Genomic DNA, 22,868 nt, shown 5'->3' on the forward strand with positions numbered 1-22,868 from the left:
AAGCAAATGATATCCAGTGCATAACACTATCTGAGAAAAAGTGGGGGAAGGAACGTGGTTGCCTATGATAAGTAGGCAGCCAAGCCTGAGATGAGCAAAATGTAGATTGTGATGAGAGTGTAATGAGAGTGGATGCAAACTGGAATCTGACCTGCTTCATGTCCTCTTTGGTAATATAGGCCTTGCCCTCTGCCAGGGCTTGGAAAGCATCCTCTAGTTCATCACTGGACTTGATGTTCTCTGACTCCTTGTCGATCAGGAAGTCGGTATATTCGGTTTGTGAGATATAGCCCTTTCTGTTGGAGAAATAGATCAGGAATTGTCCCCTCTCAAGACAAAGAGGAAGGCAGATTCCTTTCTCATCCTACTCAGTGTCTCAGAGACAGAGAGAAGCTGTATTCTCCAAGTGTCTGTCCCATCTCAGCTCTCTGAGACTATGGGCTATGATCTCTATTTGACCCACATCCTCATGTCCTTACAGCCAAATAAACAGTTTCCTATGTTCTAGCCTCTGTTTCCACATGGGTCAGTCAGCCTGAGTCTCTAAGTAGAATTTGGGGATTTTCCACTAGCACCAGTCTCTAAGTATCTCAAGCTCTTCAAGTTTAGTTGAAGACCTCTATTTCTGATCTTCTTTGGTCCTTGGTATAAGAAAGAATTGGTCCCTAATTAGTAACGCAATCCCTCTATGACTCTGGTCCAAGCACACAGCAACCCCATCTGCAGGAGCTGGCCTTTGAATAATCCATGTCTCGTTAAGATATTACACAAGGGAAGGAATTATTCTCTCAAGTTCCTTTCCAGAGCCAGCTGAAATTCCTAGATCAAACATAAACCAGGAATTGAACAAATTGCAGAGCTGGTGCCTGAGCTGGAGTTAGTGCCATGAACTTCTGAGCTAATCCTAAAAGGGCACCAAAAGCTGCTCAATTCATTTATGGTAGTCTGTATACTCCTACTCTCAAGATGAATTAATTTCATATTTTATGGATCATTTTACTTTCTGTGCTTGCCCCCCTCTCCCCAAGCCTCATTCCCTGCTATGGTCTGGCCCTTGGTCTTCCTCCTACCTCCCTGGATCAACAGCATCCAGGAATTTCTCAAACTTGGGCTCAGGTTCACCTTCCTCCACCATGGGCAAGTAGTAATTGAGCCCTCTCAGGCAGGACCGGAAATCTTTGTGACTTAAGCGACCTGTCAAATTCTCATCAAAGTGCCTAAAGAATAAAAACATTTTATCAAGTTCAATAGGAATCAGATTAAAAAAGAAAAGAATAGATCTTTTTGTACTAGTTGGAGCTTTAGTAACATTCCATAAGGATATCAGTTGAGTGGAGAGCTTGCCTGTGTTTCCACACTTTTTTTAAAATCTATTGTATGGAGGGAAATGAATAAAATGTTGAACATAAGATAAATGTATTTCCTAAAATCAAGGAATCTCATAGACATACTAAAAGCCAAGACTTGAAGCTAAATAACATATCTATATCTTCATTAAAGATCCTACTAAACCACACTGAGGGAAAAAAAAATAATAGTTACTTGGAAATTCATTTTGATTGTCTGGAAAACAAAGAACCAATCGTTATACTCACCTGAAGGCTGTTTCAAACTCCTGTAGTGTCTCCTCACTCAGACCAGTGATGTCTCTGTAAAGAAAAACAAAAATTAACCCATGAAGTAAACAGAGAAATAGAAAAAGGCATGCCATAGGAATAAGAGAGGAATTTTAGTGACTATTATGCTAGTCAAGTGATCTAGTTCAGGGGTTGGCAAACTATGGTCCATGGGCCAAATCCAGTCGGCCACTCACTTTTGTATAGTCAATCAACTGAGAATGGTTTTTACATGATTAAAAATAACCAAAAGAAGAAGTCTGTTTCCTTAAACATTAAAAATTGTGAGAAATTCAAATTTCAGTGTCCATAAATAAAATTTTATTGGAACATGTCCATGCTCATTCATTTATGAATTATCAATAGATGTTTTCTCTTCACAACAGCAGGGTTGAGTAGTTAACCCAGAGGCTATATGTCTCACAAATTGTACGATACTAATTATCAAGATCTTTACAGAAAAAGTTTGCCAATTTCTGATCCAGATAACTAATGCTGCCAAAAAAGCTATGGAGAACTAAGACTGCTCTGATATAATTAATTTATTTAGAAAAAAAATGAAATTTTCTCTTCTGCTCTATACTTTGAATATTTATTTTATTCTAGACATTTTGGTGGGAACTTTACAAAAGGGAATGCTTTCTGAAGAGGTCATATAAGATGGTGAATAGACTCAGAGAAATGGGTGGCAAAAAGACACAGGGGGATGGGAGCACTGTGTCCCAGTTTATAATAGCCTCCTATAAAAAGATAAATAATCATTCTGTGGTTCAGTAAAGAGAGAGAATATCGGTTCTGGGGATAGTGAGTGTACTATCCCTGAAGAAACTCCTATATACAGTACCCCAAACTTTAGCTCTTGGAGATAAGTTTCTAATACCTAACACCACCCACACCCTTGCCCAGCCCTGGCCACAGGTTCTCAATACCTGGCTTGGATCTGTTGTTCCAGACTGTGTTGCCTTCTCATCCCAAGCTGGTAGAGCTGGTCCCACTGCTGAGCCAGCCCAATGGTGCTGTATTTAATGTCCAGGACCAGAGCCTCTTCTAAGTTTTCACCCAGGTCCTCAATCTTGGTCAGCTTACGCTTCATTGCCTGGATCTCCTTCTGCTTCCTCTGGAAAAAGACAAAGAAAAGAGGCAGTCAACCAGGGTACCAGATCCAAACCTAGGGATGATACAGAAGGTAAGAAGCTAATAAGTTTAGACTTCACTTCATTGCTCCTTTTCAATTATCTTCAGGAATTTTCCTGTCCTCTGTAAAAAATGAACTACTCACTTATATTTGTATTCTTCATTTATAAAGTGGTGATTATCATTCTGGTAATCTGTAATATATAAATCTAAGTGTCAACAGTTATGTGCTGCAGATAAAGAAGGGTAGGATTTCCAGGATCCATGCTCCCAGTGATTTGCCTCATGTATTATTTGCACTATTGATTGTGGTTGAGCTCTGAGGTCCACTTAAACTTCCCAGTGTTCACACTTCAGTCTCCTTCAATGGCTTGGACAGACTTCCACAAGACTCTTCTGTCATTCAGGCATATTATATGCCAAACATCTACATTTAGGTCATGTTTTCTGAACAGGGGAATGTCTTTTCCTAAAGAAGGGGGGAGTGAATTCGTTGTGATGAGGAGGGTAGTTGTGAAAACATATTAGATATTACAATGGTTTGTGGCCCTGCAAAAATCAGTCCTGTCTGACAACATCTTTTTAGATTAAGTTCTCTCATTAGGGATAAATTAGATTTAATTAGTTAATTTTTTCTTCTGGTGGTGGGGGGAAAGAAAATAAGATTAAGGTTAAAAACACTGTTCTAGCCAACTGCTATTTTTTTTCTTGCCATTTTATTTTTTTAACATCTTTATTAGAGTATAACTGCTTTACAATGATGTGTCTGTTTCTGCTTTATAACAAAGTGAATCAGTTATACATATACATATGTCCCCATATCTCTTCCCTCTTGCATCTCCCTCCCTCCCACCCTCCCTATCCCACCCCTCTAGGTGGTCACAAAGCACGAAGCTGATCTTCCTGATCTATGCAGCTGCTTCCCACTAGCTATCTATTTTACATTTGGTAGTGTATGTATGTCCATGCCACTCTCTCACTTTGTCCTAGCTTACCCTTCCCCCTCCCCGTATCCTCAAGTCCATTCTCTAGTAGGTCTGCATCTTCATTTCCATCTTGCCCCTAGGTTCTTCTGACCATTTCCTTTCTTTCTTTCTTTTTTTAGATTCCATATATATGTGTTAGCATATGGTATTTGTTTCTCTCTTTCTGACTTGCTTCACTCTGTATGACAGTCTCTAGGTCCATCCACCTCACTACAAATAACTCAGTTTCATTCCTCTTTATGGCTGAGTAATATTCCATTGTATATATGTGCCACATCTTCTTTATCCATTCATCTGTTGATGGACACTTAGGTTGCTTCCATGTCCTGGCTATTGTAAATAGAGCTGCAATGAACATTTTGGTACATGACTCTTTGAATTATGGGTTTCTCAGGGTATATGCCCAGTAGTGGGATTGCTGGGTCATATGGTAGTTCTATTTTTAGTTTTTTAAGGAACCTCCATACTGTTCTCCAGAGTGGTTTTATCAACTTATATCCCACCAAGAGTGCAAGAGGGTTCCCTTTTCTCCACACCCTCTCCAGCATTTCTTGTTTGTAGATTTTTTATTTTTTTTTTTTTTTTTTGCGCTACACGGACCTCTCACTGTTGTGGCCTCTCTCATTGCGGAGCACAGGCTCCAGACGTGCAGGCTCAGTGGCCATGGCTCACGGGTCCAGCTGCTCCGTGGCATGTGGGATCTTCCTGGACTGGGGAATGAACCCGTGTCCCCTGAATCGTCAGGCGGACTCTCAACCACTGCTCCACCAGGGAAACCCTGTTTGTAGATTTTGTTGTTGTTGTTGTTGCTAATTGGCATCTTTATTTATTTATTTATTTATTTTTCTTTTTTTTTATTAGTTTCTGCTTTATAACAAACTGAATCAGTCATACATATACATCTGTTCCCACATCCCTTCCCTCATGCATCTCCCTCCCTCCCACCCTCCCCATCCCACCCCTCCAGGCGGTCACAAAGCACCGAGCTGATCTCCCTGTGCTCTGCAGCTGCTTCCCACTAGCTATCTACCTTACGTTTATTAGTGTATATATGTCCATGCCTCTCTTTTGCTTTGTCACAGCTTACCCTTCCCCCTCCCCATATCCTCAAGTCCATTCTCAAGCAGGTCTGTGTCTTTATTCCTCTTTTACACCTAGGTTCTTCATGATATTTTTTTAAAAATTCCATATATATGTGTTAGCATATGGTATTTGTCTTTCTCTTTCTGACTTACTTCACTCTGTATGACAGACTCTAGGTCTATCCACCTCATTACAAATAGCTCAGTTTCGTTTCTTTTTATGGCTGAGTAATATTCCATTGTATATATGTGCCACATCTTCTTTATCCATTCATCTGATGATGGACACTTAGGTTGTTTCCATCTTTGGGCTATTGTGAATAGAGCTGCAATGAACATTTTGGTACATGTCTCTTTTTGAATTATGGTTTTCTCAGCATATATGCCTAGTAGTGGGATTGCTGGGTCATATGGTAGTTCTATTTTTAGTTTTTTAAGGAACCTCCATACTGTTCTCCATAGTGGCTGTACCAATTCACATTCCCACCAGCAGTGCAAGAGTGTTCCCTTTTCTCCACACCCTCTCCAGCATTTATTGTTTCTAGATTTCTTGATGATGGCCATTCTGACTGGTGTGAGATGATATCTCACTGTAGTTTTGATTTGTATTTCTCTAATGATTAATGATGTTGAGCATTCTTTCATATGTTTGTTGGCAATCTGTGTATCTTCTTTGGAGAAATGTCTATTTATGTCTTCTGCCCACTTTTGGATTGGGTTGTTTGTTTTTTTGATATTGAGCTGCATGAGTTGCTTGTATATCTTGGAGATTAATCCTTTGTCAGTTGCTTCATTTACAAATATTTTCCCCCATTCTGAGGGTTGTCTTTTTGTCTTGTTTATGGTTTCCTTTGCTGTGCAAAATATTTTAAGTTTCATTGGTCCCATTTTTTAATTTTTGTTTTTATGTCCATTTCTCTAGGAGTATAGCTCACTGCTTCACTCAATTATTAAGAGATAATCTAGATTCAATTTTATTTTCTTACCACATCAAATAATAACAGAAATTTGTCAATGTTGCAAGTTTTAGGCCAGAAGCTTTTGCATTTGTTCCCTTACTTAATCAGTAGAGTAAGTCCATAATGTATCTATTATTGACTCCATTGTATAGATACAGAAATTGAAGTTGAGATTTAAGCAAACTGACATCCATGTCCATGAAGTGGTGGCCAAAGGTTAGAATGCAAATTGTTGGCAGGGTTGACACCAGAGCCTTAGGCTTTTGACTTTTGCACCAGGGGACTTACTGCAAAGAATCACCAGTTTCCTTTGAGTAGTTTTTCTTGCACTTTTTCTAATTCCAGCAATGTTTAGAGCTAATGAATGAACATTACTTACTTTATTTGCTTCCAGCTGGGATTCCAGAGTTCCTGTTTCTTTCAGCAAAGATCTAGTTAAGAACCACAGGAAAACATTACTTATATTATCAGAGGTCAGTATTTTACACAAACAGAGTAACCCAAAACCCCTACACTTCTATAGTTCTTCCAAGTTATATGGCTTTTCTGAAATGAATTTTCACAATGCCAAATTTTCACAAGGCCAAACCCTCTCTGTTTATTGGCAAAAAATGAAAAAGAAAGTAAGGCTGTCCCAGTTCTTCTCTGCCTATGAGAAAGCTTCCATACTTCCCTCCTAGTTAATATTCTCAAATATACCTTTAACCTAATGTAGGCAATACTTCACCTAGTGGGGTGTAGGGCCAGAATGATATACACTTTGCTTCTCTTTCTTACCCCACATTTTACTTAGGGACCATCAGATTGCAATGGGATGAAGATGCTTTAGTACTAAGGCCTCCTTAACTAATTCTTTCAGAATGATACAACAAAACAAACATGATAACATAAAATACTGACCCATCCAGAAAATAATCCCTGGATATGGATGTCCAGAACAGGAATCAGAAGAGAGAAAAGTGAAATCACATGTTAACATGGTTTACTTAAATGATCTTCTTTCTTCAGATTTATGACACATTCTAAATTCTTTGTACCTAGAAAGTATGAACTTGTTCCACCCACTGTCCCCAAAATGTCCCCCACACTGAGAAGCTCAGAGCCTTCTGTGCATCTCTTTACTTTAAGATGAAGGGCTCAGGTGTCAGGTGCTATGCTCAGTGTTGGGCACCTGCTGCCAGGGGAGGAGGGACCAAAACCAGAGGCAGAGGAGGGTGAGCTGTATATCCTCTGCTTTCTGTCAGATGTTTTATTTAGCCATGATACAGAATTTCTTTTTGTTCATTGTCTGATTTATCCTTGTCAACGTGTTTGTAGGAACATTAGCATGGATTGCCTAAAACAACACTTAACTCCACAATGCTGACCCACCTGCTGAATATAGTCTACCACCTTTGACCATTTACTCATTTGTTATACCCTCTAAGTCTCCTCTTTTCCAGGTCATTTGCCCCAGAAGGTGTGACAAATGTTATTTTCATGTATAGAACATTTTGCATTTAATAAAAGCAATTAGCATATATTATCTCACTTGATTCTTTTCACAGTTTTAGCAGTCAAGCAACATAATAATTTCCTATGAAGTATTCACAGTGTACTCTGCTCTGGTTGTGCCAATAAATACATATGTGATCTTGATCAAGTCAATTTATCTACTGAAGTTCTTTCCACATTTGGAAACAGTGGTAATAGGATCAGCTCTGTACACTTTTCAAGGTTGCTCTGAAAGTTGAGATAATGGATCATAGAAATACTTTGTAAAGTACAAAGGGGAAGGCAAACATAAGGGATTGTTATTATTTTTGGACTGTTATTATAGGCAAGAGGGAACAAAAGTAAGAGTATCAAGGAGAGAATACAGAATGGGCAATGAGATGAAATTCTCATTTCTCAATTTTGCAATGATTGATTTAGAGTACAGTCAATTCCAAATACAGAGCACAGACAGGATATGGTGATTTTAGGACAGCATAAATACTGTAAGAGTCCCCCTTCCTTCCCTCAGTTATGTATTTCATCCCTATAGTAAATGGAAAGTATAGCTTATGGATGATGAGTTTGGGGGTATCACAGCACACCTGGTCTGCACGATCCAATCAAGGAAGGCACTGGCATTCTGTTCAAATTCTTGGCACATCTCAAAGTTCTTGACCTGTCTTGTCTCTTCCTTTTCCAGCTCCTGCTCCCTGTCCTAAAACCCCAAATCACAGATAGTAATGTGCAGATTGCAGACCTTTCTTTGAAATAAAATAACTGTTTCTGAGTCTCACCTGCTCATCTCCCTCTTTCAAATTTTACTTATCTTCCAATACTATTGCCTGTGTGCTCACTTTTCTTCCAACCCACCTCTTCTCATCTCAGAAATGTGAAAGAAGCTTATGCAACTTCCCATAAATACTTACAGGTATTACCAAGGCCAGTAACAAATAAACTAGTAACAAAGGCAAATCTTTCCTCAACTCATTTTTTTTCCAGTTGAAATTTCATTTAAATGGACATAAAAGTAGCTTTAAAGGAAAAGATAATGAGTTGCCAAATGAAATTGGTGATTTTATAGTGAATTTTTTCTTTGTAAACTTTAAAAATACTTTCCATAGCTTCAGTAATGAGCATTACTATATACAGACAAAAATTAAACACAAACACATTAAAAAGGCACTTTTGGAGATGTGTATAAAATAGAGAATGCCTTGGAGTATATACACTGTAAAGGTATATACAAGCCTCATGAACTTCTCATAACCTATTTTTAGAGCCATCTCCTGGAGCTTGTGCTTGCTTCCTTGAATCACCACTCAACACCCAGATGCTTGAGACTCTAACCTAGGGCATAGGGCTATGCCTGTTGTGAATATATTTCCAAATTTTTTCTTAGATTGTCTCAGTGCATGAGTGCTGTCCTAATATAATTATTAATAGTGTTCCTTTCTTTCTCAAAAGTCCCCAAACTTGGATAATATATCAAGTGATCATGCTCACTATAGCCAAAGGAACTCTCTGCTCTGCCCCAAGCTACCTTGATGATGTCAGATAGGTGATTCCAGATCCTTTCTAGCACCTCCACTGTTAACCATGTATAGGGGCTAGAGGACACATTTAAGGCCTTAATCTGCTGGTCTAGCTCTAGCAAATAGTTGAAGTCTCCTTGGGCCCTTGACAAGGAGGCCAAGAAGTCCTCATGGTCCTTCTGCAGCTGCCGAATTGCATCCAGTGAGACACAGCGCACAGGCTCTGAGAGGTCCTCCTCAGCATTCTCACACCAGTTGTTGAAAGCTGAAGCCTTGTGTGCAAATTCCATGAACAGATCCTCGGCCTATAGAGGAAAAAAAAAGAAACTTCCATCTTTTCTGATAAAGTTTGTCAGCAGAAAAGAAGACTGAGGATAAAAAGATGACTGTCTTCAAATATTTTCAGGGCCAACACTCTAAGAGGGCAGAACTAAAACCAATGGAGACCATGTGATCAGATGGATGGACATGTGCATTCAAGGTACAAGCCCCCATCCTAGCATTTTCTCTTTTTCTTCCAACACCTACAAATGAAGTTGGATGACTTCTAGGATTATATTAGTTATAAGATTCCAAAAGTGGCAAGGGTAGATTTAAATGATAAGATTTCATGATTTCTTGTTCTGATGTCTGTGTTCCAAGTCTACTTGGCACATAGTAAACATGCACAAATAAGTGTTAAATGAGTGAATTGATAACTGATTGAATAAAAATCAGCCATAAAAAGAAACAAAATTGAGCTATTTGTAATGAGGTGGATGGACCTAGAGTCTGTCATACAGAGTGAAGTAAGTCAGAAAGAGAAAGACAAATACTGTATGCTGACACATATATATGGAATTTAAGGGAAAAAATGTCATGAAGAACATAGGGGTAAGACAAGAATAAAGACACAGACCTACTAGAGAATGGACTTGAGGATATGGGGAGGGGGAAGGGTAAGCTTTGACAAAGTGAAAGAGTGGCATGGACATATATACACTACCAAACGTAAGGTAGATAGCTGGTGGGAAGCAGCCACATAGCACATAGCACAGGGAGATCAGCTTTGTGACCGCCTGGAGGGGTGGGATAGGGAGGGTGGGAGGGAGATGCAAAAGGAAGGGGATATGGGAACATATGTATATGTACAGCTGATTACATTTGTTATAAAGCAGAAACTAAAAATAAATAAATAAATAAAAAGATATAATTTTAAAAAAAGGAAGTAGGAAATATTATTAAAAAGGAGCTGGGCCTCCCTGGTGGCGCAGTGGTTAAGAGTCCGCCTGCCGATGCAGGGGATACGGGTTCGTGTCCCGGTCTGGGAGGATCCCATATGCCGCGGAGCGGCTGGGCCCGTGAGCCATGGCCGCTGGGCCTGCGCATCCGGAGCCTGTGCTCCGCAACGGGAGAGGCCACAACAGTGAGAGGCCCGCATACCGCAAAAAGAAAAAAAAAAAAAAAAAAAAGGAGCTAATTAAAGTAATGCTCACATCTTTGGGCAAGACAATTAAAAGAAGACATGCAGGAGGTGGAAATGGTTCAGTGAAAACAAAAGCTCAAGGCTAGTAATAGGAAAGTGACATTTACTTTTACTTCTGAATTTAATCCCATCAGACAGTCCCTTAGGCAAAACTGTCCAGTAAGCTGTCAGCAGCAAACTTCATACTTTCTCTCTCATTGGGTTAGGCTTGCTTTCAAAAAAAAAAAAATCAATTTGTGGGATAGGCATTTCTTCTTTCTCTCCTCTGATCTTCTGCAGACCACACTTCTTTGATGTCTCTTTGCTTATACTGCATTCTCATCATACCTTCTTTCTGCTTTTTCTCCCTGTTATTCTGAGCCGGGTGGATGAAAGGCTCTTGGTGCTGCAGCCAGGAGTCAGTGCTGTGCCTCTGAAGTGGGAGAGCCAACTTCAGGACACGGGTCCACAAGAGACCTCCCAGCTCCACATAATATCAAGCAGCGAAAATCTCCCAGAGATCTCCATCTCAACACCAGCACCCAGCTTCAGTCAATGACCAGCAAGCTACAGTGCTGGTCACCCTATGCCAAGCAACTAGCAAGGCAGGAACACAACCCCACCCATTAGCAGAGAGCCTACCTAAAAACACAATAAGGCCACAGGCACCCCAAAACACACCACCAGACGTGGACCTGTCCACCAGAAAGACAAGATCGAGCCTCAACCACCAGAACACAGGCATTAGTCCCCCCCACCAGGAAGCCTACACAACCTACTGAAACAACCTTAGCCACTGGGGACAGACACCAAAAACAACGGGAACTATGAATCTGCAGCCTGCAAAAAGGAGACCCCAAACACAGTAACATAAGCAAAATGAGAAGACAGAAAAACACACAGCAGGTGAAGGAGCAAGATAAAAACCCAACAGACCTAACAAATGAAGAGGTAATAGGCAGTCTACCTGAAAAAGAATTCAGAATAATGATAGTAAAGCTGATCCAAGATTCTATTTCCAAGATCCAAAATCTTGGAAATAGAATAGACAAAATGCAAGAAACAGTTAACAAGGACCTAGAAGAACTAAAGATGAATCAAGCATCGATTAAAAACACAATAAGTGAAATGAAAAATACTCTAGATGGGATCAATAGCAGAATAACTGAGGCAGAAGAACGGATAAGTGACATGGAAGATAAAATAGTGGAAATAATTGTTGCAGAGCAGAATAAAGAAAAAAGAATGGAAAGAACTGAGGAGAGTCTCAGAGACCTCTGGGACAACATTAAATGCACCAACATTTGAATTATAGTGGTTCCAGAAGAAGAAAAAAAAAGAAAGGGACTGAGAAAATATTTGAAGAGATTATAGTTGAAAACATCCCTAATATGGGAAAGGAAATAGTTAATCAAGTCCAGGAGGCACAGAGAGTCCCATATAGAATAAATCCAAGGAGAAATACGCCAAGACACATATTAATCAAACTGTCAAAAATTAAACACAAAGAAAACATATTAAAAGCAGAAAAGGAAAAACAACAATTAACACACAAGGGAATCACCATCAGGTTAACAGTTGATCTCTGAGCAGAAACTCTACAAGCCAGAAGGGATTGGCAGGACATATTTAAAGTGATGAAGGAGAAAAACCTGCAAACAAGATTACTCTACCCAGCAAGGATCTCATTCAGATGTGATGGGGAAATGAAAACCTTTACAGACAAGCAAAAGCAGAGAGAGTTCAGCACCACCAAACCAGCTTTACAACAAATGCTAAAGGAACTTCTCTAGGGAAGAAACACAACAGAAGGAAAATACCTACAATAACGAACCCCAAACAATTAAGGAAATGGGAATAGGAACTTACATATCAATAATTACCTTAAATGTAAATGGACTAAATGCTCGCACCAAAAGACACAGATTGGCTGAATGGGTACAAAAACAAGACCCATATATATGCTGTCTACAAGAGACACACTTCAAACCTAGAGACACATACAGATTGAAAGTAAGGGGATGGAAAAAGATATTCCATGCAAATGGAAATCAAAAGAAAGCTGGAGTAGCAATTCTTATATCAGACAAAATAGACTTTAAAATAAAGACTATTAGAAGAGAAAAAGAAGGACACTACATAATGATCAAGGGAGCGATCCAAGAAGAAGATATAACAATTGTAAATATTTATGCACCCAACGTAGGAGCACCTCAATACATAAGGCAAATACTAACATCCATAAAAGGGGAAATTGACAGTAACACACTCATAGTAGGGGACTTCAACACCCCACTTTCACCAATGGACAGATCATCCAAAATGAAAATAAATAAGGAAACACAAGCTTTAAATGATACATTAAACAAGATGGACTTAACTGATATTTATAGGACATTCCATCCAAAAACAACAGAATACACATTTTTCTCAAGTGTTCATGGAACATTCTCCAGGATATTTCATATATTGGGTCACAAATCAAGCCTTGGTAAATTTAAGAAAATTGGAATTGTATCAAGGATCTTTTCCAACCACAATGCTATGAGAGTAGATATCAATTACAGGAAAAGATCTGTAAAAAATACAAACAGGGCTTCCCTGGTGGTGTAGTGGTTGAGAGTCCACCTGCCGATGCAGGGGAGACGGGTTCATGCACTGGTCTGGGAGGATCCCACATGCCGCGGAGTAGCTGGGCCCTTGAGCCATGGCCGCTGGGCCTGCGCGTCCGGGGCCTGCGTGTCTGGATTCTGTGCTCCAGGGCGGGAGAGGCCACAATAGTGAGAGGCCCACATAACACACACACACACAAAAATACAAACACATGGAGATTAAACAATACACTAGTTAATAATGAAGTGATCACTGAAGAAATCAAAGAGGAAATTTAAAAATACCTAGGAACAAATGACAATGGAGACACGACCACCCAAAACATATGGGACGCAGCAAAAGCAGTTCCAAGGGGGAAGTTTATAGAAATACAGTCCCACCTTAAGAAACAGGAAACATCTCGAGTAAACAACCTGACCCTGCACCTAAAGCAGTTAGAGAAAAAAGAACAAAAACCCCGCAAAGTCAGCAGAAGGAAAGAAATCACAAAGATCAGATCAGAAATACATGAAAAAGAAATGAAAGAAATGATAGCAAAGATCAATAAAACTAAAAGCTGGTTCTTTGAGAAGATAAACAAAATTGATAAACCATTAGCCAGACTCATCAAGTAAAAAAGGGAGAAGACTGAAAGCAATAGAATTAGAAATGAAAAAGGAGAAGTAACAACTGACACTGCAGAAATACAAAAGATCATGAGAGATTACTACAAGCAACTCTATGCCAATAAAATGGACAACCTGGAAGAAATGGACAAATTGTTACATATGCACAACCTGCCAAGACTGAATCAGGAAGAAATAGAAAATATGAATAGACCAATCAGAAGCACTGAAATTGAAACTGTGATTAAAAATCTTCCAACAACCAAAAGCCCAGGACCAGATGGCTTCACAGGCGAATTCTATCAAACATTTAGAGAAGAGTTAACACCCATCCTTCTCAAACTCTTCCAAAATATAGCAGATGGAGGAACACTCCTAAACTCATTCTATGAGGCCACCATTACCTTGATATTAAAAGCAGGCAAGGATGTCACAAAGAAAGAAAACTACAGGCCAATATCACTGATGAACTTAGGTGCAAAAATCCTCAACAAAATACTAGCAAACAGAATCCAAAAGCACATTAAAAGGATCATACGCCATGATCAAGTGGGGTTTATTCCAGGAATGCAAGGATTCTTCAATATATGCAAATCAATCAATGTGATACACCATATTAACAAATTGAAGGAGAAAAGCATATGATCATCTCAATAGATGCAGAGAAAGCTTCTGACAAAATTCAACACCCATTTATGATAAAAACCCTGCAGAAAATAGGCATAGAGGGAACTTTCCTCAACATAATAAAGGCCAAATATGACAAATCCACAGCCAACATTGTCCTCAATGGTGAAAAACTGAAACCATTTCCACTAAGATCAGGAACAAGACAAGGCTGCCCACTCTCACCACTCTTATTCAAATTAGTTTTGGAAGTTTTAGCACAGCAATCAGAGAAGAAAAGGAAGTAAAAGGAATCCAAATTGGAAAAGAAGAAGTAAAGCTGTCACTGTTTGCAGATGACATGATACTATACATAGAGAATCCTAAGGATGCTACCAGAAAACTACTAGAGCTAATCAATGAATTCGGTAAAGTTGCAGGATACAAAATTAATGCACAGAAACCTCTGACATTCCTGTACACTAATGATGAAATATCTGAAAGTGAAATCAAGAAATCATCCCATTTACCATTGCAACAAAAAGAATAAAATATCTAGGAATAAACCTACCTAAGGAGACAAAAGACCTGTATGCAGAAAATTATAAGACACTGATGAAAGAAATGAAAGATGATACAAATAGATGGAGAGATATACCATGTTCCTGGATTGGAAGAATCAATATTGTGAAAATGACTCTACTACCCAAAGCAATCTACAGATTCAGTGTAATCCCTATCAAATTACCACTTCCATTTTTCACAGAACTAGAAAAAAATTCACAAATTTTATGGAAACACAAAAGACCCCGAATAGCCAAAGCTATCTTGAGAACGAAAAACGGAGCTGGAGGAATCAGGCTCCCTGACTTCAGACTATATTACCAAGCTACAGTAATCAAGACAGTGTGGTACTGGCACAAAAACAGAAAGATAGCTCAATGGAACAGGATAGAAAGCCCAGAGATAAACCCACGGACATATGGCCAACTTATCTTTGATAAAGGAGGCAGGAATGTACAGTGGAGAAAGGACAGTCTCTTCAATAAGTGGTGCTGGGAAAACTGGACAGGTACATAAAATTGTATGAAATTAGATCACTCCCTAACACCATACACAAAAATAAGCTCAAAATGTATTAAAGACCTAAATGTAAGGCCAGAAACTATCAAACTCTTAGAGGAAAACATAGGCAGAACACTCTATGACATAAATCACAGCAAGATCCTTTTGGACCCACCTCCCAGAGAAATGGAAATAAAAACAAAGATAAACAAATGGGACCTAATGAAACTTCAAAGCTTTTGCACAGCAAAGGAAACCATAAACAAGACCAAAAGACAACCCTCAGAATGGGAGAAAATATTTGCAAATGAAGCAACTGACAAAGGATTAATCTCCAAAATTTCTAAGCAGCTCATGCAGCTCAATAGCAAAAAAACAAACAACCCAATCCAAAAATGGGCAGAAGACTTAAATAGGCATTTCTCCAAAGAAGATATACAGACTGCCAACAAACACATGAAAGAATGCTCAACATCATTAATCATTAGAGAAATACAAATCAAAACTACAGTGAGATATCATCTCACACCAATCAGAATGGCCATCATCAAGAAATCTAGAAACAATAAATGCTGGAGAGGGTGTGGAGAAAAGGGATCATTCTTGCACTGCTGGTGGGAATGTGAATTGGTACAGCCACTATGGAGAACAGTATGGAGGTTCCTTAAAAAACTACAAATAGAACTACCATATGACCCAGCAATCCCACTACTAGGCATATACCCTGAGAAAACCATAATTCAAAAAGAGACATGTACCAAAATGTTCATTGCAGCTCTATTCACAGTAGCCTGGAGATGGAAACAACCTAAGTGTCCATCATCTGGTGAATGGATAAAGAAGATGTGGCACATATATACAATGGAATATTACTCAGCCATAAAAAGAAACGAAACTGAGCTATTTGTAATGAGGTGGATAGACCTAGAGTCTGTCATACAGAGTGAATAAGTCAGAAAGAGAAAGACAAATACCATATGCTAACACATATATATGGAATTTAAAAAAATGTCATGAAGAACCTAGGGGTAAAACGGGAATAAATACACAGACCTACTTCAGAATGGACTTGAGGATATGGGGAGGGGGAAGGGTAAGCTGTGACAAAGTGAAAGAGAGGCATGGACATATATACACTACCAAACGTAAGTTAGATAGCTAGTGGGAAGCAGCCGCATAGCACAGGGAGATCAGCTTGGTGCTTTGTGACTGCCTGGAGGGGTGGCATAGGGAGGGTGGGAGGGAGGTAGACGCAAGAGGGAAGGGATGTGGGAACAGATGTATATGTATGACTGATTCACTTTGTTATAAAGCAGAAACTAATAATGATTAAAAAATAGAGTAGAAATTAATTAAGGGTCTGATTTTGTATTTGTGTGTTTTCTGATTCCTGTAACTACCTACCTTAAGTTGTTGCCAGGTACAATACTTCCCTTAACTTGTTGCCAGGTACAATACTTCTTATGGTCTAGAAATACTCAGTAATTTCACTGACCATCTTGACTTCCTTTTACTATTAATATTTTTATCATCAACATTCAATACCTTAGCAGCCACCACTAGAAAGAACATTTTAAAACTTATATCCATATAAAACATGATGGTTTATATTGCATTTTCAGATCTATTATCTCTTTTAATAGTAATAACATAGAACGAGATATGATGGTGATATTACCCTGTTTTATAAATAGATAAATCAAGGTTCAGAAATGTTAGGTGACACAGGCAAGGTCCCCCAGCTAGGAAATATAAGAACACAAGTTATACTTGTCTAATATTCCTTTTATTTGAGTTAGCAAAAAAGACAAGGACAACCTTGACTCCTACATTCCAGTATTAGTTCTTCCATACAGTAAGATCTTCTATCCCTTGTCTCACCTACTTCTTTCCATTATATGTACCTGGCTTCCATCATAAGTCAGCTGGATAACTGATAAATCAGTCAAAAAAATACTCCCTATCAATCTAAAAAAATGAATTACTTCTTGCTCATAAGAATGTCTTCCTGATTCTTTGCAATGTACTCACTTAAATGTCTACAGTATTCAAACACAGTTTCCAGTATCTATTTCTGGATTTCATGGCTAAGGTACAGATAATCGAGGCCTGATGGTTTTTCATCTTTTTTTTTTTTTTTTACCTTCTGTAGGGGCAGCTGTTTTTCCAGCAATTCCTGTCTGTGGGCTTCAGAAGCTTCCAGCAGCTGTTCCCAGAGCCTCAGCAGGGCAGCATGGCGCTCCTTAATGGCTTCAGTCTGGCTGTGCTCAGCAGCCACTAGTTGGTCCTTCAGGTCAGTTATCTCAGACAGTCTCTCTTGCTGGAAGCTCTGCAGACTGGCATGCAGTGTGTCCTGAGAAAGACCCATAGAGAAACTGTGAACAGAAAAATAATGTAGATTCCAAGGGGTCGTTCATACCTGGGTTCCACCAGATTGGACCTACACAAGAGTTTAGAGTGGTGCCCAAGGAAAATGAAATAGGACTTAGAGACTTTTGTAAACATTTGGGATTGGAATTATAGTCAAATACCCGTGTTTTAAAATTGGATTTTAGATTAGGTACAAAATTAATATTAAGGGAGTATTGGAGCATGATGTGATATTCCAAATATTTCCGAATCAAAACTAAATCCTTCTTAAGTCTCACATTCTAAAACTCTTTTATATCATTTATTAGATTTTGCATTCTAATTAGCAGTAGTACACTACTAGAAATTGTGGAAGTATTCAAACTAACAAAAGACCTTATACAGGTGTCAGTTATACAAATGATTGTGTATGTGTGTGTGTGTGTGTGTGTGTGCACGTAAATGATATCAGAATCACAAAATTCAGGATATTCCACTTCCAGCTTTAACAGGGTGGTATGTATTTGACAAATTCTCCCTTTGAGAACAACTTTTAATGCTGGATAAAAGTACAAAAAATCAGCTGTTTGAAAGGGATCAGAATGTAACTCAGGTAGCTATAACTTGAGGGATCAAAATTCCAGGGAGAAGGAAATAGTAGCAAACTAAGAGTAATACTCTCTGTCACTTTTCCCTTTGAAGTATAAGCTGTACAGGGTGAGGTAGTGGAGGAAGAAGATGCTCAGATCTTTTGATCATCTCATGGAACTAAAGGCACAAAAATAGGAGTTCTAGGAAACTGGGGAATCCACAGTTTGAGGAAATCATGAAAAGGGAGCTGCAGAAAAGGAGGCTCAATAATCTCCCTGTATGTCCCCCTCAGGGTATTTATAGATTCCTAAACACAAGTCCTAGAAGTCAAGCAGAAATTGTAGCTAAGAATGTAAAATCTAAAGAATCTAAAGTCTAAAGAATCTAAAATCTAAGAATTTTCTGCAGTCTCACAGTGCTGAGATCAGGACACATCAATTAGGAGCAGACTTAGTGAAAGAGGTTTAGTTGAAACCTCTAAAGTCCCTAGTTTTAAGAGCGAACAGAAAAAGGCTAGTCCTCAGGAAAACTGAAATCACATCTTGAATCATTACTGAAAAAAGTGGGGTTGGATAGGGGTTAGGGTAGAGGAGGTGTCAAATTATAGCTTTAAATAAAACTCATGAATTAATTACTTTAAATGTAAATGGATTCACTACTCCATTAAAATCATCAATAGATAATAAATCAATACTCATCTATATTATATTTATAAAAGACACATCTAAGACATACAGATACTCTGCACTTCTATGTTCATTGCAACATTATTCACAGTAACCAAGATACAGAAGCAAACTAAGTGCATGTCAACAGAACAATAGATAAAGAAGATATGTGATATACACATATGGAATATTATTCAGTCAGGAGGAAGAAGGAAATCTTGCTGTTTGAAACAACTTGGATGAAACTTGAGGGCATTATGTTAAGTGAAATAAGTGTCAGAGAGAAAGACAAATACTGTAAAATGTTACTTACATGTGGAATCTAAAAAAGCCAAACTTAGAGAAACAGCCAAACTTAGAGTACATTGGTGGTTGCCAGGGGCTGGGAGGTGAGGGAAATGGGGAGAAATTGGTCAAAGGGAACAAACTTCCACTTATAAGATTAACAAGTGCTGGAGAGCTAATGCACAGCATGGTGATTATAGCTAATATTTCTGTATTATGTACTTTAAAATTGTTGAGAGTAGATCTTAAATGTTCTCACCTTTAAAAAGAAATGGTAATTATGTCACAGGATGAAGGTGTTAGCTAATGCTACAGTGGTAACCATTTTGCAATTTATAAATGTTAAGCAGAGACTAATAAAAAATATAATAAATAAATAAATAAATAAATAAATAAATAAATAAAATAAATGTTCCAAATCAACAACAAAAACAAAAAAATATAAAGGCATATAAATATTTTTTAAAGGGTTGGAAATAGATATACATTGCAAAGAGTAAACAAAAGAAAATTGGTATAGCATACTCATATGTGAAAAAAATTTAAGAAGTGTTAAAAAAACGTGTTATTGGAGAGAAAGAGAAACTTCATAATTAAAAGAATCAATTCATCAAGATTATTTCATAATTCTAAATGTCAACACAACTTTTTACCTAGCTTTAAAATATATAAAAGTCAAATATTTAAATAACATAAGTAACAAAACCTGATAGGTAATATAAATTATTGCAAAATACACATTCTTTTCAATTGTACAAAGACTATTCACCAAAAGAGACCATTTGTTGGATATAGACCTCCTAAAGTAATATAGATGGTGTTTTAAAAATACAGATGAATAAAATAGATATAAAAGTCATAAAAGATAATTAGAAAATTCCCAAATATTTGGAAATTAAGAAATAAATGACAGAATAACCAATGGGTCAAAAAAGAAATTGCGTTAGAAATAACAGAACATTTTTAATTGAATGATAACAAAAACAACATATGAAAGTTGTGAGATGCAGCTAAGGGTTTACTTAGAAGAAAATGTATATCCTCAAATCAATATATTAGAAAAGAAGAATGCTTAAATATTTTACAACCTCAATATCTGTCTTAAAAATTTTAAAAATCGAGGGAGGGAGACGCAAGAGGGAAGGGATATGGGAATAGATGTATATGTATGACTGATTCACTTTGTTATAAAGCAGAAACTAAAAAAAAATTTTTTTAAATCAAGTAATATCAAAGGAAGTTAAAAAATAATAAAGATATAAAAATATATTAATAGAATATAGTACAAAAATACAACAGAGAAAAATTATATAGCCAAAAATTGGTTCTCTAATAAAAATGAACACCTACTGGCAAGACTGATGAGGGAGAGAAAACTAGCAAATTATCTCTATCATGAAGGAAAGGGGAACAATATTATAGGTCTTACAGACAATAAAACCACAAATTTAGGAATGAAAAAATCCTGTGTGAAGCTTCTGTGTGTTGTGGGTCTTGGACTTCACGGGCATCTATCAACAAGGCAACCCTGCTCTCACCTGCTTTGCCAGGAGAGTGAGGAAGGCAGCGAGGTCTGCACCATTGCCATTGATCTTCAGGCTTGTTTCTTTCTCAGCTGAAGAACAAAGATAATTAATAAGAAGGGAAATAGAGTTGGTCTTGTATCAGCCGTGGTAAGGAGAAAAGGAATATTTACTATAGACCACAAGAGAGCCTCCTGACTCTCAAAGCAGATGATTCATTGGAATATGGGGAGTGTAGTGTCCAGTGAATTGTTTTTCTAGACTTATGCAGGATAAAACTGACTGAAACAGAGCTGGAGCCAACAGGACTTTTGAATGTTTCATAAGGAAAACTGCAGACTAGAGATAAATTATAAGTAAATCAAACACACAGTTTATTGCCTAGAATGTTTTGTCATGGCCCTATCTTGCTGAATATCACATGTGAAATCACCAGTTTCCAAAAAAGATGTTCTCTGGAATTATAGTACTTAGTTATCCCCTCAGTATGTGTCTCTGTGTGTTTGTGTGTGTGTGGGCATGTGTGTGTTTGCACATGTGTGAGTGTAATTGTAATTGTGTCCAGATGGGATAGGAATGAGTAATGAAGGGAACATCTTTCTTCCCATGGTAAGCAACAGAGCTCCAGGATCCACTCTATAAATGGAATTATCAACATTTCTCCAACCTAAGACCCTGGCCCTCACACGTCATACCTATCCAGGCCTCAGCCACATCAGCCTTCCAGCTGAACTGCTGAAAGTCATAATCATCTTCCAGTTGTAACTTCCAAGCAGCCATTGCCTTGGCCAGAGAAGGGGTCTTTTCTTTTAGAGCCTCTATCTTGGTAGAAATCTTCTCTTTATTCTGACTTTCCTCCTGTAACACCAAGGTCGAAAGGAGGAGAGACAGATATACTGATGTGTGTCCAGGGCCAGAAATGTGAATTCTTTAGTACTATTAAAAAGCTCTCATCTCTCCCATTCCAAATGTATAGCTACTCTCTTTTGTTTGTTTGTTTTGTTTACGGTACACGGGCCTCTCACTGTTGTGGGCTCTCCAGTTGCAGAGCACAGGCTCCGGACGCACAGGCTCAGCGGCCATGGCTCACGGGCCCAGCCGCTCCGCGGCATATGGGATCCTCCCGGACCAGGGCACAAACCCGTGTCTCCTGCATCGGGGGATAGACTCCTTCTAGGTCTAGTGAAATTATTCTGTTATTCACCTATAATAGCATAATATCTATTCCACCCAGATGATTGTTTCTACCCCAGCATTTGGACAATCTTCTCATGTTTGTCCATATAAGTGTGATCTTCTTAGTTGGCATAAGCATCTTGAAGGTACAGAGTCATCTCTGTTTAGGATTCTTTTGTATTCTTTAGGATTCAGCATTTAGATCACTGAGCCTCCATTAAAACAGGCAGTTAAACAAAACAATGGTTCTCAAATTACAAAGAGGTTTCAGTGGGGTCCTCATCTCTAGAGGCATGCAAAGAAATTTCTTCACATTCTTACAATACTCTATGACCAAAGCAAGTCATGTATAAGATATTTTTAAAGGCTGTATTCTGCAGAGGATAAGAGTAAGAGTGTCAACAAATGATTTTTTAAAAAATTTAAAAAGTGCACCTATAAGAACTTGAAAAAAAACTTCCAGAAAACAGAAATTGAATAAAAAATTATTTACTGAAACAATAACACAATAACAAAAATCCAGCTTAGGAGAGATTATCAATGTTCTATGTATGATTTTATCACTGCTCATGATTCTACATTTGGGCCAATCCTTTTTTGAAAATCCTTTTTTTACCCAGAACCCCTAGCACAACTCACCTTGCTCAGGATTTCTTCTCCTTGAGCACACACATTTTGCACTCGGATCTCATGAACAGCAAAGTCATTCTCCAAAGCTTCGAGTTTCTTTAGCAAGCTCTGCGTAAATGAGCCAGTGAGAATCAAAACTTCCAAGACTAGACAATCTATGCCACTTACATTCTGATTCCTTTTAATGCCATTCACCAGGGATGATTCAACTAAATTGTCAGACTAGATGAGTGTCCACTTACTCCTGCATAGCTCCACTAAATTCCTCTCCCCGAACTCTTCACTAGCCAGAAAGGCAATCTTACCAGAAAAAGAGTCAAAGGAATACAAGTGACATTGTTTCTAACTTACCATGTGACCTTAGACTTTTCTGGATTTGGGAATGAGTGTTGATCAAGGTAATACATAAGGATTTCCCCACATTGAAATTTACATAATTCTAGGAAACATTCCATCTAGTAGAAAAATATTAAGTATCAAGAACATCGTATACTAAGAACTGACCTGAAAGTATTCTTCTTCCAGCAG

The 22,868-nt window shown here is 38.2% G+C and overlaps 1 protein-coding gene across 1 annotated transcript in view; it reads right to left on the reverse strand.

Annotated features, from left to right (window-relative positions):
• SPTA1 (spectrin alpha, erythrocytic 1) overlaps positions 1-22,868 on the reverse strand; it is a 73,461-nt gene that overhangs the window by 522 nt on the left and 50,071 nt on the right. The window contains exons 39-50 of the mRNA XM_060088306.1: positions 22,350-22,448; positions 21,230-21,392; positions 20,550-20,626; positions 17,262-17,471; positions 8,794-9,090; positions 7,856-7,968; positions 6,678-6,695; positions 6,157-6,208; positions 2,546-2,733; positions 1,596-1,649; positions 1,071-1,217; positions 152-296 (exon numbers count right to left, since the gene is read on the reverse strand). Of these exons, the coding sequence (XP_059944289.1) occupies positions 152-296; positions 1,071-1,217; positions 1,596-1,649; positions 2,546-2,733; positions 6,157-6,208; positions 6,678-6,695; positions 7,856-7,968; positions 8,794-9,090; positions 17,262-17,471; positions 20,550-20,626; positions 21,230-21,392; positions 22,350-22,448 (1,563 nt within the window). The remainder of the gene's footprint in view (positions 1-151; positions 297-1,070; positions 1,218-1,595; positions 1,650-2,545; positions 2,734-6,156; positions 6,209-6,677; positions 6,696-7,855; positions 7,969-8,793; positions 9,091-17,261; positions 17,472-20,549; positions 20,627-21,229; positions 21,393-22,349; positions 22,449-22,868) is intronic.

The sequence above is a fragment of the Mesoplodon densirostris genome, chromosome 2 (genome assembly GCF_025265405.1).
Source record: "Mesoplodon densirostris isolate mMesDen1 chromosome 2, mMesDen1 primary haplotype, whole genome shotgun sequence".
Taxonomy (NCBI): Eukaryota; Metazoa; Chordata; class Mammalia; order Artiodactyla; family Ziphiidae; genus Mesoplodon; species Mesoplodon densirostris.